At 43.8% G+C, this 21,718-nt stretch overlaps 1 protein-coding gene across 1 annotated transcript in view; it reads right to left on the bottom strand.

Annotated features, from left to right (window-relative positions):
* The window catches only part of GRAMD2B (GRAM domain containing 2B), a 65,138-nt gene extending 46,498 nt beyond the window's left edge, over positions 1-18,640 (bottom strand). The window contains exon 1 of the mRNA XM_065406684.1: positions 18,516-18,640. Within this exon, the coding sequence (XP_065262756.1) occupies positions 18,516-18,640 (125 nt within the window). The remainder of the gene's footprint in view (positions 1-18,515) is intronic.
* Between the last annotated feature and the right edge of the window lie 3,078 nt (positions 18,641-21,718).

Here is a 21,718-nt window from a genome sequence, read left to right as displayed (position 1 = left end):
TGACTGTTAATATAGGCAGTACCCTGAAGAAGTCTACCTAGGTGCCAGCGGTGTGAACCCTCTATATTAGGATAACTCACTAATCACTAGAATAATTCACTAGAACTGATGTTTTCACCTATGCTGGCTCAGATAAATCTTTTTCTGCCTCTGTCTAGCAACACCCTAGGTTGGCATGGCAGCCCCAAGAAACCATCTAACATCATGCAACAAATATACAGTAGGATCTAATGTCAGACCCCCCACTTGTACTCAGCAGGATGCTGCTGAATTTGCAAGCAGAGAGAAATATTAAATGGCAGCATCTCACACAGGGGCCTCTGCATGCTACCAATGAAATATAAATGAGAGTGTCAAAAATATTCCAGATCTCTGATTGTATTTCATAATGGGTAACAGGTCCAGGTAGAAAATATATATAGTTTCTTTACATAGGTTTCAGAGTAGCAGCCGTGTTAGTCTGTATACGCAAAAATAACAGGAGTACTTGTGGCACCTTAGAGACTAACAAATTTATTAGAGCATAAGCTTTCGTGGGCTACAACCCACTTCTTCGGATGCATATAGAGTGAAACATATATTGAGGAGATATATATACACACATACAGAGAGCATGAACAGGTGGGAGTTGTCTTACCAAGTCTGAGAGGCCAATTAAGTAAGAGAAAAAAAACTTTTGAAGTGATAATCAAGATAGCCCAGTACAGACAGTTTGATAAGAAGCAAGTGTGAGAATACTTACAAGGGGAGATAGATTCAATGTTTGTAATGGCTCAGCCATTCCCAATCCCTATTTAGCCCTGAGTTGATTGTGTCTAGTTTGCATATCAATTCCAGCTCAGCAGTCTCTCGTTGGAGTCTGTTTTTGAAGTTTTTCTGTTTTAAGATAGCCACCCGCAGGTCTGTCAAAGAATGGCCAGACAGGTTAAAGTGTTCTCCCACTGGTTTTTGAGTATTATGATTCCTGATGTCAGATTTGTGTCCATTAATTCTTTTGCGTAGAGACTGTCCGGTTTGGCCAATGTACATGGCAGAGGGGCATTGCTGGCACATGATGGCATATATCACATTGGTAGATGTGCAGGTGAACGAGCCCCTGATGGTATGGCTGATGTGATTAGGCCCTATGATGGTGTCACTTGAATAGATATGTGGACAGAGTTGGCATCGGGCTTTGTTACAAGGATAGGTTCCTGGGTCAGTGTTTTTGTTCAGTGATGTGTGAGTATTTGCTTTAGGTTGGGGGGTTGTCTGTAAGCGAGGACAGGTCTGTCTCCCAAGATCTGTGAGAGTAAAGGATCATCTTTCAGGATAGGTTGTAGATCTCTGATGATGCGCTGGAGAGGTTTTAGTTGGGGGCTGAAGGTGACAGCTAGTGGTGTTCTGTTATTTTCTTTGTTGGCCCTGTCTTGTAGGAGGTGACTTCTGGGTACTCGTCTGGCTCTGTCAATCTGTTTTTTCACTTCAGCAGGTGGGTATTGTAGTTTTAAGAATGCTTGATAGAGATCTTGTAGGTGCTTGTCTCTATCTGAGGGATTGGAGCAAATGCGGTTATATCTTAGAGCTTGGCTGTAGACAATGGATCGTGTGGTGTGTCCTCCTGTTTCTTTACATAAAATACCATAAGTTTAAAGGTGTGGATTGTATATCTATTTACATGTATATTATAAGGACTAAAATAAAATAAAAAAATCCCCTACAAAACTGGCCCATTTTCAGGACATTTAAAATGTATGGTATAAATTCATGTTTAAGTCTGTATCAAAATCACCACCCCGAATCCAGTAGAGTCATCGAGACTCCACACAGAAGAAGAGGTCTTTGCTAGTAGATCCCACAGTAGGATCTGGACATTTGTATGTATTTCAGATTTTCTTCTTTATGTAGTACCAATAGAATTCTCAGCTGAATTTTGTCGGATGATGGGTGAAGCCTACTGCAGGGTTTCTTATAGCTTCCTCTGAAGCATCTGGTACTGTCTACTCTTGGAGAAAAGATACTGGATTAGATGGACCACAGGTCTGATCCAATATAACAATTCCCAAGTGCCTATATAAAACCCTGGTCCTGCAAATACTTAAAATTAAATATGTCTATGTGTTAAGGACTGGGGCCTAAATTTCTAGCCATTGCATATAGCTATTATTGATTTTGCCCCGTATCTCCAGGAGTAACAGACAGTGTAAAGAAATATGTATATTCTGCTGTGACTTGGTACCTTTTCCTGAAGCTCATCCTCACCTGAGTATTCTTACCGATTTCAACAATTGTTGTATGCAGTGTAGTTGTAGCTATGTCAGTCCCAGGATATTAGAGACACAAGGTGGGTGAGGTGATATCTTTTACTAGACAGAAGTTGGTCCAGTAAAAGATATTACCTCATCCACCTTCTCTCTCTGATTTCAACAAGACAGCTCAAGTGAGCTGCAAGATCAGACCCCTTGCTGACTGGCCTTGAAAAAAAGTCACTTAACCTCAGTTAGTGCCTTATTTTTCTTGTCTTTAAAATGTGGATAATAATGCTAACCAATCACCAGAGTTGTTGTGAAGATTCATTCATTAGTTAGTATTTATACAACAGTTGGAAATGTAAAGTACTATGAAAGTACTGAGTATTGTTATTATTAAATATTTATTAATCTAGTAAAATAAAATAGTTTCTGTAATAGAATCATAGGACTGGAAGAGGCCTTGAGAGGTTATCTAGTCCAGTCCCCTGCACTCATGGCAGTACTAAGTATTAGTCTATGAAGTATACTATGTATAAGTATAACTATATATACTAAGTATACTATGAAGCTGTTACAGAGTTCACACTTGCTGGGACAGAATGAGCTCTAGGATTCTGCAGGGAGGTGCAAGGCTTCTGTTGCAATCTCATGTTGCTAGCCAGACCAGGTGAGGCTCATTAACTCTAATCCAGGAGAATTAAAAGGGCAGGTGCCTCTCTGAGCAGAGAGGAAACAGAGAAGCTTGGGGGAGGAAAATCAATTTATGAGTAGCTATACTTGTGGAGAAAGAATAGGATGAAGTTTAGGGTAGATTTTGTAGCTGATTTGTTGTTTAATTTAATTTAAAAATAAAGACAAATATGTGAAGGGGTAACCTTTAGCCTATAGCCAGTGTGTTTAGATTGTTCAGAGTAAGGTGGGAATTTTACCTGCTTATATGTGGTAATTGGAGTGGGATTATGGGAACACCCTATATCAGAGATAAAATGGAACATGTCGTACAGTGGCAAGAGGAACTCAGCAGTGGTATGTCCAAGTCTGCTGCCGCCCTACAGCAATGGTTACAAGTCCAGGCTGCAGCCCAACAGGCTTTGTGCGTGTGTGTAGTTTAGGTTGTTATGTTCATGGCATACACAAAGAGAAGTTACATAACATACTCTTTCTGGAAGGTTGCAACATAACATTACTTTATTTTAGGCACCCAAGTCTGAAAATTGGTGGCCCTGGTTAATACCCTGCCTCTGGAATTATTTTAAATGTCTGTATGGATCAGCACATCTGGAATCAGAAGTGAAAGTGCCAACATAGCTAGAGCGATACTATTTTTAGAGTATTGTGAGGCCAAATGGAAGCAGGAAGTTCCAGAAATCTAGTGAGAGAACCTGCTGTTTTGTTGAAATTTCAAAGCTAATTCTGGAGACTCTAAAGACCAGATTAAAAATCCATGGCAAGATTCCTGATTTGTATACATTGGTGTATCTTCACTGATGTTAATGGAGCTATGCTGACTTACATCAGCTGCGAACTTGGCCCCTGACCTTCCAATACTTAGACAACTGTAACCTTCATTCTTCTGAAGGTCTGTTTACACGTTGAGCTGGGGGTGTGGTTCTCTGCTCAAGAAGACCTAACCGCACTAGTTCTGGTCAACCTAGCGTGCTAATAATAGAGTATAGCCACAGAAGTGAGCAGCTACTTGCCCTGACTCTGTGCCATTGGTCTCAGATGGATACTACTCGGGGCAGCTTGCCACTCCTGTTACTTGTGCTGCCACAGCTACACTATGTTTAGCACACTAGCTCAATCAGAGCTACGGTGGGTATGTAGTGTAGATGTACCCTAAGAGTTGTCCATGTTGTATGTAGCTACGTAGCTTTCTATGTACAGAATCTTTAAATGTGAGAGGTTTGTCAACCAGGACTGTGAAACAGTTTAAGGTTTAAGGAGCAGGGACTTAGAATGAGGGACGTACTCTGCTTTCTCTCTGGTGGAAAACTTACACTTATTTTCTAGAAAGGATGGTCCAGTGGTTAGGGCATTAATTTTTAATTGAGGAAACCTAGACCCTGCTCTGCCACAGATTTGGGCAAGTCGCTTTTAAAAATCTGCCCCTTAGTCTCTGTGCTTCAAATCCCCATCTCTAAAATGGGGATAACAATACTTCCCTAACTCACAGGGGCATGTGAGTATAGATAAATTGAAGATTGAAGTGCTCAAATATCATAGTCATAGGTGCCAATATATGTACATTAGATTTTTCTTAGCCTAAAATAAGCCATCTAACCTGAATTTATATGCGGTGCTCTTTGCATAATGCCTATCTGTTGTGATTTTGTATGTGTGGTGGGGGAAAGGGAATAGCTTGGAAATGATTTAGTGGAGAGGATACTAATTACAATGCTTGCATATTTTAAAAATCTGTTTACGTTTCCTTAGAGGTTAGTTTGTAGCTGCTTGAAACTAACTTAGTTCTCATGTCTAAATTAATTAAAAGTGACTCTCTAGCAAATCATAATTTTTCAAGAAACCCAAGCCTCTGTGGGCTACAGCTTCAAAATTAGGCACAAGCTGAACAAGATGCTTGTGCTCAGATAAACTACTATCTGCAAACTAGAGATTGGAAAATGTATCCCCAATCTCTACTCACAAATAGGTGGTAGCACTTTGTTCCATGGCACATCATCTTACTCAGTAAACGGGTCTTGGCAAATTCTCAATGCACGACATTTCATTGTGTGAAGGCTGTGTCACACAGCATTTTGTCAATGCCTTTTCATTACAAAGAAAATGTAAAATCTAGAATTGAAAATAATAAATTCAGGCACCAGACTATTTATATACACATTTTCGATTCGGAATAGAAAATCTGTGACCAGGTCTTGTCAGGGAATGGTTGGTGCAACAAATACATTCTATAGTAAGGTATGTAGTATGGTCTTTGATCACAATGACACAGTTATATAAGAACGAGTTCCCGTTATATGTTAAGCTATTGGATGTGCAGGTGCTAATGTGGCTTTTATTTTGAGATTGTGGCAAATCTTCTGACATAAAGGAGAAGGCACAGTGGAGCTTGTGTTGTTATGCAGTTGTAATTGCCCCTGTATAATAGGTGCAGTAAGGAAACTATGTGAAGATCAACTGCTGTCAGCAACAGAGACCTGCTGTTATTATGTAAAAGTCCATATCCTAGTGTGTCTAATTGTAATTCCATAGCTTTTAAAAAGTACTCTTGGAAAACATAGATATCATTGTATTATAAAGCATAGTTCATGGCTATTTCACGTCTACTGTGCCAAGATGCCTTACAAACAAATAACAAAGATGTGTACCTGCTCCAAGGAGTCTACAGTCTAAGGTCTTGATCCTGAAACTGGATCTACTAGACCAACTTACATGATCAGGGCCTAATCTGGATACAACACAGCAAAGGATGGCAAACTAGATTGGGATATAGGAAGGATGTGAGGTGTATGTATCCAACTTTTGTTCTGAAGAAACATAAAAAATTCTGCTTTTTTGTTTCAAATTTGAACCATTTTTTTGGTTGAACAAAAAACAGCTGTAGTCAGAATCCTGCTCACCAACGCTACCATTACTGCTCAACAGTACATCAGGTATATATGAGAACTGAATATGTTCTGTTTCCCTTTGAGTCCTGCTTGTCAGTCTTCAGCCATTCATATAGTTACTACCTGAGATGCTGCTCCTGTCACAGCTGACACGGTTTTTGCCCATCCTATCATTAGAAACTCGATTACTACTTCTCTGGTACCTTTTAGAGTGCACCAGCAGGACCTACCCAATTAGAGTGTTCTACATAGCAGGCCCTGGAGAGCTCTTTGCTGTGCTGGGTAGACAAGCCCTAAGCTTTAACCTCAAGTTAGTTACGAATATCTTTTGTGTGTGTGTGTGTGTGTGTGTGCGCGCGCGCATGTGTGTACACGTGCATTTTTTTGTAGTGAAGATAAGGCCTGAATTTCAAAATTTTGGCCACTGTAGCAAGCTAGCCTAGGCTTCCAGAAACTTGAGTTCGAGGCCCCGCTCTACAACAAACTTCCTGTCTGACTTTGGGTAAGTCACTTAGGCCTGGAGCCACAAAGGGACTTAGGTGTGCAACACTGAGAGGTGGGAAATCCCTGTTCAAATGCAATCTTTTGATCAGGCAAAGGGGGGAATTGAACTAGGGTCTGTCACAGCATGGATGAGTTCCCAAACTGCTGGCCTAAAGTTTATAAGGAAGGCCTCCTCAGAGCATCCCTAATGGACTGCAGGTGAGATAGGCAGGGCAATCAATGCCTATCTTCATCTGGTTTGAGGATTGCACTGGGGCTTAGGTGTGAGATTGGTCTTGGGCATCACTGCCTCAGGCAGGTGTCTGATGCCTGAGGCAGAAATTAGGCACCTTAGAAGACTTTTACAGCAAAAATTTAGGCACTGAGTGAGTCTAGGAGGCAGAAGAGTAGGGTTTTTGTGGATCTCAATAGCACCTAAATCTCTTTGTGGATCTGGGCCTCAGTTCCTCACCTGTAAAATGGGCACGTCTCTACCTCACAGGAGTGATGTGAGTCTTTGTAGACATTCCGGGGTGGGGCTCGTCCCTCACAGGGGCGGCTGGGAGCCAGGCCGCCTCGCTACACGAGGCTGGGGAACAGATCGGTCTCGCAGGTTCAAGTCCTAAGTCAGGGCAGGGTCGCGAGCAATCAGTAGTCCCGGGCTCAGGTCCTCAGGCAGGGGCTGAGCAAACAAACAGTAAGTTCAGGGGCTCAGGCCCTCAGGCAGGGAGGAGGAGAGACTGCCACCCGGCGTGGGGTGGCAGGGGGGAACACAGGCCCACCCATTCTACTGTGTTCCAGCCCGGGGCCCTATCAGCAGCAGTCCGTCTGCTGCTGGGTCAGTGGGGATCCTGACCGCAACACACTGACATGGGTTCGGGGTCTGCTATCCCCGGGCCACTTCCCATCTCCTCCTCCATGGGTACCTGCACATCCTGAGCCTCGTCTGCCGTGTCCCAGACCATGGGCTCCTCCGGGCACCGAGCGCTGTGTAGGTTGGTCGGTTCCTCCGGACCCTCGGCGGGGGGAAGCTCAGGCCGCTCCTCAGGATACCGGGCTCGGGGCCGGCTCGGCCAGTCCTCCTCAGGATACCGGGCTCTGGGCAGGCTCAGGCCAGCGGGAGCTCGGGCACCAGCGTCTGGCCTCTCCCGCTGCCGGAAACTGGAAACTCCGGCCAGTCCCGACCCAGGATCACTGGGTATGCCAGTCGCGGGGCAAGTCCCACCACCATTGACCGGGTGACCCCCTCAATCGTCAGTTGGGCCCGGGTACTCCGGAAGGGCCGTATGTCTCCGTGGATGCACTGCAGCCGAATTTCCCCCAGTCGGGCGTCAGCCGGGGGACCGAAGTGTCGGCGGACTAGCATCTGTCCGCAGCCCGAGTCGAGGAGGGCCACCGTCGGGTATCCCTCAATGACCACGGGTACGGTGATCTTAGCCGCTTGTGAAGGACGGGCATGAGCCTCCCCTGCGCAGACCTGACCAAAGGTACACTCCAGTCCCGGGCAATCCCGCTGGAGATGGCCATACTCCCCGCAGGAGAAACAGGGCCCCAGGGTTGCCCGTCCCGTCCGTAGCCGAGTCCCAGGGTGGTTTCCAGGCGGACTCCGGTGGTCTCTTCGCCCCGCGGGGGTCGGGGTCCGAGCGGGTCACCCGGGTGCCACCGGAGCACGAGTCCAGGCCTTGGTTCCCCGGGAGGAAACCCGTAAATCCGCTCGAGCGGGCGTCCCTTTCTTCTCGGGGTTAGGGCGCTCCGCCCCTGGTGGGGCTACTCGGACCCCCTAGCCTATCGGCGTCTCCGCCGCGAGGAAGTCCTCCATTAAGGTAACGGCGGCGGCCAGGGTCGCTGGCCTGTGGTGGAGGACCCAGGCCCGTCCCCGTGGTGGAAGAACCTGGGTGAACTGCTCTAGCACCACCTGCTCCATTAGTTCTTCCGACGTTCGGCGCTCGGGCTGCAACCACCGCTTGCAGGTCTTCCGGAGTTCCTGGGCCACCCGCCGAGGCCGGGCCCCGGTGGGGTAGGTCAGACTCCTAAACCGCTGGCGGAAAGTTTCGGGACTCACATCCAGGGCGTCCAGAATGGCAGCCTTTACTTGGCTGTAATCTTGGGCTGCCTCCACCGACAGGCCTCGATAGACTGTCTGCGCAGTCCCAGTCAAGTACGGGGCCAAGATGGAAGCCCATTGCTCCGGGGCCCAGCTGGCGACGACTGCCACCCGCTCGAAGGTGACGAGAAAGGCTTCAGGGTCGTCGCCGGGTACCATCTTCGTCAGCCGGATCGGGGGGCTGGGCCGTGGGGTTCCGGCTGTGCCTCCCGGCTGTGCCTCCCCAGGTCGGGCCAGCGCCGCTGCGAGCTGCTGGAGACATTGCCGCTGGAAGTCCTGGTGCTGGGTGACTAGGTCTTGAACGAGCTGGTTCTGTTGTGTTCCCAGCTGCTCCATGAGCTGCTGCTGCTGCTGCAGCTGGGTGGCCTGCTGCTCCTTTTGCTGTTGCGACTGGGCCGCCTGCTGCCGCTCCTGGGTTTCCGTCACCAGGGCCAAGAGCTGAGACAGATCCATCTCTCGGGAGGGGGATCTTTCTCCCCCGGCCCCTCTCTCCCCAGGGTCGAGGGTTCGCGCGCACATCCTGGGCGGAACTCCTCAGAGAAGGCACCACGTGTAGACGTTCCGGGGTGGGGCTCATCCCTCACAGGGGCGGCTGGGAGCCAGACCGCCTCGCTACACGAGGCTGGGGAACAGATCGGTCTCGCAGGTCCAAGCCCTAAGTCAGGGCAGGGTCGCGAGCAATCAGTAGTCCCGGGCTCAGGTCCTCAGGCAGGGGCTGAGCAAACACACAGTACTTCAGGGCTCAGGCCCTCAGGCAGGGGCTGAGCAAACAAACAGTTAAGGGCTCAGGCCCTCAGGCAGGGGCTGAGCAAACAAACAGTAAGTTCAGGGGCTCAGGCCCTCAGGCAGGTGCTGAGCAAACAAACAGTAAGTTCAGGGGCTCAGGCCCTCAGGCAGGGAGGAGGAGAGACTGCCACCCGGCGTGGGGTGGCAGGGGGGAACACAGGCCCACCCACTCCACTGTGTTCCAGCCCGGGGCCCTATCAGCAGCAGTCCGTCTGCTGCTGGGTCAGTGGGGATCCTGACCGCAACACACTGACATGGGTTCGGGGTCTGCTATCCCCGGGTCACTTCCCATCTCCTCCTCCATGGGTACCTGCACATCCTGAGCCTCGTCTGCCATGTCCCAGACCATAGACTCCTCCGGGCACCGAGCGCTGTGTAGGTTGGTCGGTTCCTCCGGACCCTCGGCGGAGGGAAGCTCAGGCCGCTCCTCAGGATACCGGGCTCGGGGCCAGCTCGGCCAGTCCTCCTCAGGATACCGGGCTCTGGGCAGGCTCGGCCAGTCCTCCGCAGGATACCGGGCTCTGGGCAGGCTCGGCCAGTCCTCCGCAGGATACCGGGCTCTGGGCAGGCTCAGGCCAGCGGGAGCTCGGGCACCAGCGTCTGGCCTCTCCCGCTGCTGGCCAGCAACTGAGCGCTGTGGCTTGGCCTTTATACTTCCTGACCCGCCCCTTGACTTCCGGGGGGCGGGGACAGGCGGCGGTGACTCCGCCCACTCTGGCGGCTGTTCTGGCTCGTCCCTCACAGGGGCGGCTGGGAGCCAGGCCGCCTCGCTACAGACTTCCATAAATTTATTCTGTGAGGCATTCGGATACTACGGTATTGGGGACCATGTGAGTAGCTGATGTATTTTCTTTTCCTCTTTTAAAAGAAGGTTGATGTTTGAGTGGGAAATACACTTTATCATTGTGCACCTTCATATATAGACTTGAATTACAGTAGTTACATCAGTCTCAGAAAATAGAAAGATGCAACATTATAGTCAATAGTGTAGCAGCTTTTGGAGCTCCCTCCGCACCCAAACAATTTAAACCAGGATTTCTTTTCTACACTGGCAGCTACTAATGAAGGGTGAATGGGGCTTGAAGGAGGGGATTTAACAGATGGGGTTATTTCTTTAAAGAAATAAAAAGCCTCCATAGAAGTGGCCTCTTTTACCTCCCCCAGCCTCTCTGTCTGTTGTGGTAGCGGAGAGAAGAGAAAAAGTAAAACTTCAGGGCAGCACTATATAGCACAGTCAGGCGAGGGAAGGGCTGGCAGCATCTTCAGCACAGCAGCACCAGATAATGCAGTCCAGGGAAGAAGAAGCCTCCAGTTCTTAATACTCCTTATCCTGAAGTAAACAGTAGTGCAGAGAGCCGCACATGCTCACAGGATGCCTTTTCAGTCCTCTTTGGGGGCTAGGAACTCTAGTCCCAAAGAATCATGAGTCGCTGACATGCATCCACCTCAGCAGGAGTCTCCATCACAATGATGGATAAAGTAATCTCCGTGAATTGGCCCGAAAGCACATAGGTAGTTCGGACCCAGGTTCCATTTTTCCCAAACTCCTGGCAGGTAGATTATTGCAATAAGGATGGTGCTATTTTAAATGCTCATATTTTTGCAGCTATGAGGGTTCACTGCATGCTTTCATATGTGTTTTTTATATATCACTGACTATTAGTTTTGAGAAACCAAAACCAGGCTGATGATGTTTTGCAAAACCAAAACAATGAGGTCTTACAAAACCAAAACCATCCTGGCTTCTGCTCATCCCTGTTAAATTGTTAGGTACAATATAAGAACAATTAGTATTTGGATTACGTAAAGGAAAAACTGATAATAGTTTGCTAAATATGTCCCTCACTCCCTTCTGGATTCCAAGGGAGGAAAATAGTGGACCCTGTGCAAACAAATATTAATGTTGTGTTAATAGTAGTTTGCACAGGTCCACTGTTGTGTGTGCCATTGCCATCCATAGCAAAGGTGAAACATGATATACAGTACACAGACACAGCCAAGAGTTGTGCAAAACTGAACAGAAGTGTTCGAGGCAGGAAAATTTTGGGGTATGCAACAAATAGGTAAGAAAATGCTAAAATTGAATAGTGGAGAACCACAATGAATACAGTGCATAAAGATAGGGGTGTGGGTGTGTGGCCAACTGCCTATGTCACAATACAGCAGTGGCCAGAGTCCTACATAACACTGCCATGAAACTTTGCAGAATGATTTGTCTAGCACTAAACACCAAGAGCCAAGGTAAAGTCATGATGCCTGGAAAGTGTAAGGCAAACACAGACCAATCATTAAGAACAGAGCCATATTTTTTTGGTTGTATAGCACACACCAACATCCACTTAGAAAAGGCCATGGATAAACAAGCAGTGACCTGTAAGCAACCTCAAAGTAAGATGCTTAAAGCCAGACAGAGAAGCAATATGATCACCAAATTATGCTTGGGGCAGGACCTGAACCCAGGAACTCCTGGGTCATAAGGTCACATATATATAGTCATATGCTGTGCCCTCTTCCATGTATGGATTCTCTGTAACTTGAAGTCTTTAAATCATGTTTTGAGGACTTCAGTAACTCAGCCAGAGTTTATGGGTCTATTACAGGAGGCGGGGTCGGGGGTCGGGGGTGAGTTCTATGGCCTGCAATGTGCAAGAGGTCAGACCAGATGATCATGATGGTCCCTTCTGACCTTTGAATCTATGAATCTATAGTAGAATTCTGTGAAGTATCCTATCAGGGTCATTTCAATGACAAAGATAAGATTAGATAAAGACTTTTCACTAAGCTTTACACATGTGAGACATGGGCAGGCTCTAACCACAACCACACCGATACAAAAATTGTGCTGGCAAGAGACCCGTAATGCAGACATGTGGAAAGATGTTGAAACAGCAGCACAACTTCTAATTCTATCAAACATGCTAAAGAGCCACTCCTATTTGGCATACAAGCAAGTCAGTGAAGGGTTGTGAAATATCTGCAAGTCATTTAGCATACAAAATATGTACAAAGGGCACAAAGTAAATCAACTATGCACACACTCATAGTCAGTATACGTGACCTGAGCTGTTTCCTGTAGATTGCTATAAGAAGTCAGCAGGTAGGACTATGAGACATAAACACTATTATCCACAAGTGGAAATGTGCATACAATTAATCCCACAGGCCATACCATCAGGCAAGTGCCTTCTCACAGTGATAACACACAATCAAAACCTCACACCCATATCATCAGCACTTCCTCTCCAAAGGACCCACAGGCATATCATATGCCACATCCATCCTCTGGTAAGGATCAGTACAGCATTGTTATCCATTATATAAACACTCAGACTACTTGTATAGTATGCCTTGCCCATTAAATGTCATCAACACTACAACAGGTTAGTTGGCTTCTTCTTTTGACCCACCTTATTACCTACCAGACAGGGGAACCCTGCAGAGAGATGCTAATTGATTCCCTATTGATTTACTGTAGCAAGTGCAGCACGTTAATACCTTGGACATAATAGAGGTGTGAGTGGCCTCTGAGTAATCCTAAGGGAGGAACAACTGAGTTTAGTAGGAAGGATTGGACTGATGTTCATATTATTTATTTGAACCTCCACAGTATGTTGGGACAGCTTTGTGGCAGGATGCTCACAAACTCATCTGACACAAGTAGCTGAATAGCAGTTTAATCACATTCAACCAGTATGGAGTGATAGAGAGACCTTTATCCTGAAAGTGGGGTAAACTGCAGCACAGTTTTTGCTACAGGCTCAGCCAAGTTCACATATCTGGTATAGTTGTATTGAATTCCTTTCTTCACAGTCATGCTTAACAAGCATGAACTGCATGTCCTCTTTTTTTTCCACAGCTCCTCCACTTTAGCTTATTAAAAAATATTGCTCCAGTTCATGTGATGATCCCACACTACAAAAATATTAATTCCCTCCATCTCTTTGATGTCCTCCTATCATCATCATTACCTATGGGCTGGTCCTTCCTTCTTTTATGAGGCATGTCAGAAGAGTTGCTCTCCTCAAACTTGTTGGGATCAAGGAGACGCGGAGTCAAGAGGTTTGTCAAGCAGGCGTCCCGAGCTCTCTTGAGCTGGGGTTTTTATTAGTAATTAGATCAAAAGGCATGAGATCATAGTTACTTGTAACATATTGATTGGTTCACCCATAGCCATCTCCCCTTGTGCAATAAATCATGATTGGTGAAGGGACTACGTGAACTATTCAAGGGGACTACGTGAGCTATTGCCTAGTCTATGCTTAATCAATAACCTGAGCATAGCTTTACCTTGCATTGCTTTACCTTGAGAATAAGCCAGGAGTAAATGTAATAAACACGTGTGTGGTTTGCCAGCACAGCATGTTTCACTACACAAACTGTCTGCTGTTTCTCTTGGTGGATACAAACATCAGTGCAGTATCCACTCTTCCTTCTGGTAAAGTTCCTTCTTGTGAATAAAACTCAGCAGTGTCTGGATTTCAGGCCCAAATACAGTATGATCCCTGAGGGCTTCTTGGAGATAATTACCAAAATGACAGGGTGGGGACAGCTTTATTATAATAAAATAGCCAACTCTTACAGAACAGTGAAACTTCTGCTAGTAAGTTTTTGTACCAGGTGAAATCATGGCCCCATTGAAATCAATAGCAAAGCTCTCATTGACTTCAGTAGGGCCAGGATTTCTCCCATAGTGCTTTCTAATCACGTCAGTTAAGTCCTTGCAGATCATGTCATCCAGTGCTTGAGGGAAATTTAGTCTGTGAGGACTACAAATATCAAATCAATAATTAGGAAAGTAGATTATGAAAAAAATATGTCTTCAGTGTATATTGTTGTAGCCTTTATACCTAAAGTTCAAAAAACTCACCTTTTAATCACAGTGTAACCCAGCCATTTTTACCTCTTTCATTTATCCAAAGACCTTTTCCTTTCTGCTATTACTACTACTACTACTACTTATTTTTTTGTATTAGAGTAGTGCCTAGAGGTTCCAATCCAGGTCAGAGCCTCACTGAGCTAGGCTGTGTATGTATTTATAGTTAGAGACAGTCTCTGACCCAAGGAGCTTAGAATTTCTAAATAAAAAAGGCATACAAAGGATGGGAGAGGAAACAGAAACTGAAAGGTAAGGTGACCTATCCAAGTTCACACAGCAGATCAGTGGCAGAAGCAGGAGTAGAACCTAGGACCATGTTGCCTCTCTGTTGCTGTTGTAGTGATCATGCTGCTGTTATAAAAGAGATCCTATCCTCATCACAAGTTATTTTCTTATGTCTCCTCATCCAACCAAGCCAGTCATGCCTGTTTAATTCCCTACAATGACTTTAATTGGATGAGGCTAATATTATTCATTAATTTGTTTTTGGCAACCCCCAGATTTTTCTACTGAACTATTTATTTCATATGAGGCAGTTTTTTTTTGTTTTGTTGTTGCTTTTGGAACCTGTAAGAAATGTGTCCCAGATATAACAGGCCACATCAGACAAATGCTTCTCCTGGAGAAGTTTGGTGTGTTATTGAGCAGTGAAACAGTTCACAATGTTTTAAGTGGTCATAACTGGGCTGCAAAGATAGCACATGTTTAAGATGAAAAGTTACCCCTCTCTTTACTGCTTCAGTTTATCTGAATGAAACCTTGGCAACACAGTGGAGTGGGTTGGGCTGGTCTCTGACGGATACTGTTGTCACCACCAGAACTTCATTTGTGTTTAGCGAGAGTTCATATTTTGAACAAATATAGAAAATTCAGCAACACGAACCTAAATCTATGGATCCCTAATAAAGATGCTTAACATCTACATAGTAGTTTTCATATTCAAACTGCTTTATGGCCATTAAGTAACTAAACCTCACTTAGACCCCTGTGCAATAGATAAGTAAATATTCTTAATGCTACTTCACAGATGAGGAATCCCAAGTGAAGAAATGAAGTGATTTACCCAAAGCCATACATCAAATCACGGGGCAGCACCAGGAATACAGCCAAGATTACAGCCACAGATCTTTTCCGTGATACACTGCTTCCCACACTTGAGTCCTCTTTAGATTTTCTGTCAGTTAGCTTCAGTCATTACTGGCCAATGCTAACCCTCCATTTCCCTTTACAAACACCTGATGTACTGAAAGCATCTGCTATACACAGGTCTTTTACTCCTGCTTTATCATTTTATTATTGTTAAGGATGACCATACATTCAGAACTCAGTAGGTATACATGGAGCTTTGCAGACACCAGAGAAGATAAGGACCCTGATCTAATGATCTTAAAATTCTCATTTGTACATATTTGATACATTGGATTGGCCTAAACCACAAATCTGAGTCTAGATTGAGACTTTTCTAAAGTTTGGGGGATTTGACTGTAGAGATTTTAGAGATAAAGGTCAGCTGTGAAGTTCAGATCTTCATTGCTGTTGCCAGTTATTCTGGCCTGGAGTGCTGGAAGGTGGTTCTCTGAAGCCAGGACAGCTTCATGAATCCACCCTAACAGTGCTGCAGATGCATTTGGTTAACACTCTTTTTGGATACAGATCCCAGGCTAAACCTGACCCATAAACAGTGCTGTGCATGCTGTACTACTCAAGGAAGCCTCCGTTATAGCTTCATAGCCTCTGTCTGTTTCTGAAATAAAGTCTGCTCTTTGTCAGAAGCAACATGCTGCCATGGTGATAAATGATGAGCTCCCCTGTCTGAAATGTTAATAGCCCCCTGAATTCCTGCAAATTTATACTCATCTGCACAGTGCCAATTTCAGCAAGAGAAAAGCAGAGGTATATAAAAGCTTAAATATACAGTCGCTCTTTAGCCTCAAGCATGACTAATTATGATGACTGAGAACAATCATTAATATATTAAATTGTCTGTCTGTATATCTTCACACCTGGATAATGGATAATATTCTATAAATAAACAGGATTGTAATGAAAATATTAATTGGAATAAAAAAGCCTGCATGTCTTTTTAAAAACCTTATTTCATGGATAGCAGCACACACCTCCCTTTAGGTGAGTGTGTCATAACTGTGACACACATACCGAAAACAAGTTCATAAGAGCTCACTCCAGCTGCCAGGTCATGCCATGGAATTACACATGCTTCTTGCTAGGTTGTCTGTTTTTTGTAGTTAAGTTAGTTTATGTTTTTCTAGTGTTTGCTGTTTAGAAAGGAATGTTTTTATTGAAGGCCTTTATGATCACCACCATCCACCTGACTGAGTAGGATTGGACTGAGTTTCCACAGGGTCTGTCCACGCCACGCCTCACTTGGCAGGAGAGGTTGTTTTTGAGTGACATGAGGCACAGGAATGTTTACCCCTCGAAGGGCTGATTACGTTGCTTCCAGAGCATCCGTAGTATCTAGATGGGTGTACATGTATATGTAGTGAAGTGAGTATAACAAATAAACACTGGATGTTGATCTGAAAATCAGGCCCTAATTGACTTGTTTAAGGAAACAAAAGGAGCCTCTGACACGTTTAATTAGCTCAGGAATTCCTGGCTCCCAATCCTGTGCTCAGGCTGGTAGACAATCTCTCATTCATATTCAAGTTAGATAAAAAAAGCCATTATGGAGATATAAACATTAAAACAAACAACAATAATATTTCACAGGAAGTTCAAACTAATTTTCACTTGAACTGTAAACAATATTTTTGATGCCTGGTCTGCAATTATTTTAACACGTTGAGATTTATTCTTGAGTAGCAAAATAACAGTTACATAAGGGAATGGTCAGGGTGCTCCTGATGAGGCACTGTGTGATTGTGCTTATATAACACATCAATTGCCAATTTCTAGTAAAAAAGATTGTGGTGGTTACTAATAGCATTTGGGGCACTGGGCAGATACAGGGGTCAAACAGTGGTGAAAAATTCTCATCCAAGCTACAGTGGTGGCAGAGCTATTCCAAGAGGCTACTTCAGCCCACAGGCCCTTTCATAGTTCCCATCCCCCACAAACATAGGTGCTGGAACTAGGGGTACTGCCACATCGCCTGGCTTGAAGTGGTTTCCATCATATACAGGCTTTACAGTTTGGTTCAATGGCTCTCAGCACGCCCACTATACAAATTGTTCTAGCACCCCTGCCCACAGAAGGGGCGGATGAGAGGATCCACATAGCAGTGTACCCTCTGGTCTTCCCCTTTCTGTTTCCTTCACTTGTGTAAGCTCCTCCCACTCCACCCCTGCTCAGAGAAGAGTGCTATGCCATGCAGGAAACTGTACACCCACTGTACAGTCCACCCTGCATGGCCAATGGAACCACACTGATGGTGTGGCGATTGATGGTAGTGCTGCTTGGAAGACCTCTGTGACTGCCGAGGAGGAGCTGGATTTGGCACTTAGAAATATGAGCTTTTCCAATAGAACATTTTACTAGAGAGCCTTTATGAAATCTCACATCACACAAACACTTTTTGCTATTATGGTAGAATCCCTCTTAAAACTCAATTTAACAAGCACTATAAAGTTGCCCACAGGCCATAATGCTTGAGAAAATATTTGACCTACTTCCCTGCTTTAAATCCACTTTGTATTCAAATCCATTTTTACTTTCTAAATAATACTTGCCCCCTCACTGGGCTGGCATAAGACTTAATGACTGCAAAGAGCTTTGAAATCCTCAGATGGACAATGCTATACAAATTCAAAGTCCTACTTATTATTTTTAATTATTCTTATTATTGCTGTACAAAAATAAGGAACTGTAGTCTCATAAATCTTGTACTCTCCCATAAATTTCCCCACATGGCTCCCTTCAGACTAACTCCCGCATACCAAGTGCACCATTAAATTAGGCTTGAATAAAGACTGGGAGTGGATGGGTCATTACACAAAGTAAAAACTATTTCCCCATGCTAATTTTCCCCCTCCTGTTACTCACACCTTCTTGTCAACTGTTTGAAATGGGCCATCCTGATTATCACTACAAAAGTGTTTTTTTCTCCTGCTGATAATAGCCCACCTTAATTGATTAGTCTCATTAGAGTTGGTATGGCAACACCCATTTTTTCATGTTCTCTGTGTATATATATATCTTCCGACTATTTTCCTCTGCATGCATCCGATGAAGTGGGTTTTAGCCCACGAAAGCTTATACCCAAATAAATTTGTTAGTCTCTAAGGTGCCACAAGTACTCCTGTTCTTTATACTAAGTGCAGTCACTAATCCAACTGTAATCATTATCACTGTGTGCTTTGCCTTCACAAATTAAACTTCCCTTTAAGGTTTCCAGCAGTGTAGATGTTCTGGTGCCATCCCACTCTTCTGCTGCTACTCTCGCTCCAGATATAAAATAGGTTCAGAATGCTCAATCAGAGTCTGAACCATACTGAGCTTACCTCATAAACACTGATCCGATGCTATCTGTAAGGCTGAGTGGAGAATCATCACTGGGCTTTTGGAAGCTGTTCTGATTCTCATAATGAAAAACAGTCTCATCCAAGGAATGCCTTTTTCTCACCATTTTAAGGGAATTAACTGCAGAATTCAACAAATTCAGCACAAATTGCTGATCTCCAAAGTGATCCTTTAAAAGCTCAGCCTTTCACTGCGGTAGGAAGTGCATTCTTCGCGTGAATCCAGCTCAAGCTAGTTTTTTTTTTTTTAAATCTGTTAATAAGTAACATATTAGCATGACATCACAAGGTGGTTTTCCGTTTGTCCACAGTGCTTCATATACTTGTTCCAAACAAGTCATACTGTGTGGTGTGATATGACTTTAGAACTTATTACTGCTAGTCCTATTACCTAGCTTGTATATACTACTTTTCATATGTAGCTCTAATACTAATAGTAATAATTTCTGCCATTTAAATAAAGAAAATGAGGGTATATAAAAGAATTGCACTTTTTCAAATAGTATTTCCTTGACAAAGTTAGCATCAGAAACAAACAGAAATACGCTCTATCATATGGACTATTTTAATGGATTATCAGCCTGACTCTAATTACCCAGAGGGAAAAACAAAGTATACTTTATATACGATATAAGCTACTATATTTAAATCATTTGGCATGTCAAAGCTATTTTATTGCACACCCACATTAACATATGTATATATGTGTGTATAATTATCTATATATGTACATGTTTTAAAGTGAAGACATTGCAGCTCATTTAAATATGGATAAGCCTTTAACATTCAAATCACCAGATAACAATGAAGCATGAGCAGTTTGCCTAACCTTTCTTTCCAGAGGGAGCTGACAACCATTAACTGCAAGCTGCACAGTTTCCTGTTTGCTGAAGATGGTGGTAATTATTGTATATAAGAAAACTATGTACGTGGTGGAAAAAGTTTGTTTTAAATATAACTTCTTCAATCATCCTGGACGAAGGCATCAGTCCATGCAGACAGACCCTTATGTCTGTATAGAGTCCCTTTATCTTCAGCCTGGATAGAAGGGTCTAGCCATGAGGATTCCATTGCCTGATGGATTCTAAATCTATGAACCTGACTTCTTATTCTAAAGTTCCATAGACAGATTCTTTAACAATGCAAATGGCAATGAATTTGGACTATTCAATCAAAATAAATGTTTAAATTATGATTTTCTGTACAATTTACTCTTGTTTCTTTGTATAACTAACACCCCCCCAGCCTCTTAGTTTTAGAAAACAAAAATCTCTTTTGTGATCAATGCGAAGCAAACTGTAATTACATCTACTATAAATGACAGAAACAACAGAGGGGAAAACAAGCTATGACAACACCATGATTATCACCACAAGGGAGGAAGTAAAGATCAATACAAAACAGCACATCCCTTTGGAGGTGAAAACTCAAAATCAATTAAAAAGTATTAAAGAAAAGATAAGGAAGCTAGGTTCACTGTGATACAAGAACAAAATATGAGAAACAGAAATACATATCAAACACAAAATTGACAGGTAAAAAGATTGTAAAAAGATTGTAGACAGAATTTTATGAAATGAAGTTTTAAAAAATGAGTGAAATCTGTACTTTTGATCTCCTTAAATATTGTCTGTGCAATAACAGACAAATGATCTCCCCCAAAAAAGGAAGTTATTTTAACTTTTCTGCTTCCCTGAGTTAAACTTTCTGGAATTCCAATAAGTTAGTTCTTTCCAGAACTATATTTTACATCTTTGGATTCCAGCCATCCAGATCTTTTAGTTGCCCGGGGTTCTGCTGGATGGAATTAGCTTACAATCACCGGCTGATTAGCCATACAGTATCTCTGCACTTTATTCCTCTTCTTGGAAAACAAACAGATAAAAAGGTACCCTTCAACAAACAGAGCAAAACCATGACAATGCCATTAGTTCCTTAAAGGAGACTAAAGATTTAATTAAAAAAGAGGGTTGAAGTGACCAAAAGAACAAAGCCATGGCCAATTCGCCCCTGGTCATGGTTTAGCCACTTCTGTTTCCCACTACTCCTAGTTTGTTCAGAGGCTGGGTGGCTGCTGCTGCATCAGTTTGACAACACAAGCACAGATGTCTAGTCTTTCCAAGCCCCAGAATTAAAAAATTGTGCATCAGGCAGGGTAAGCTCCCGACTATTCTTCAGAGCTGGTTTCTTGGCCAACCATCTTACTAGAACTGAGTCTGAGCCAGCTGTCTTTGAGCCAGAGCCCTGCTTCACTCAGACATTTCATGCTTGCTATAGATCCATAGTGTTTGAAACAGTGAAATGAAATCAACTCCAGTGTGGAATGGCAATATCATGTTTTAGGTAACAGAGGTAGGTGTATGGAACTGCATGAAACATGGAACCCTAGTGTTGTACACAAAGCACAATGTCACTGGCAGAGACACGTGAACCAAGCGTAATGCGTGGAATAAACACCATGATGTACTAGATGATGATTTGTACCATGACTGTCAGTAAAACACCAGCCACAACTACATCCAACAACAGTAACAGGAGCAGACCAGCTGCAATATAATTAAGCTTGGAAGGATTAAGTTTTCATCAGTAAACGTTGGTAAATGCTGATTTCACCGTGCACACAAAAACTGATGAAAACATATTTCCACCAATAATAATCAAAAGTCACAGATAGGCAAAGTAAGAGTTGGATTTGAGGATATTTACTTCATATATTTTGACATGTGCTGTTGACAATTTGTGTTTCTATGCTTATAAAGCTTTAACTTTTTGAATCACAATGTCGGACCCTCCCACCTAATTTCCTGCAACTGTGAAAATTTAAATAGAAACAAATAGAAAAAATGTTTAAAAATAAAACATATTAATCAAAATTATATAAAAAAAATCAAATTCTGCCAACCCTAAATATGACAATACAGCAAAGACCTAGCAAGGAGACCTGAATTTAAGGCTTATTCAAGCCGGCTGAAGTGAATAGAAAAATTCTCATTAACTTCAATGAGTTTTGATCAGGGCCTTTATCAGAGCAGCACAACCATGACTGAGGCTACATCTACACTACAGGGGGGGGTCGATTTAAGATACGCAAATTCAGCTACGCGAATAGCGTAGCTGAATTCGACGTATCAGATCCGACTTACCCTGTTGTGAGGACGACGGCAAAATCAACTGCCGTGGCTCCC

Source organism: Emys orbicularis, chromosome 6, assembly GCF_028017835.1.
Source record: "Emys orbicularis isolate rEmyOrb1 chromosome 6, rEmyOrb1.hap1, whole genome shotgun sequence".
NCBI classification, from domain to species: Eukaryota; Metazoa; Chordata; order Testudines; family Emydidae; genus Emys; species Emys orbicularis.
This window is presented reverse-complemented; position numbering and strand designations above follow the sequence as displayed.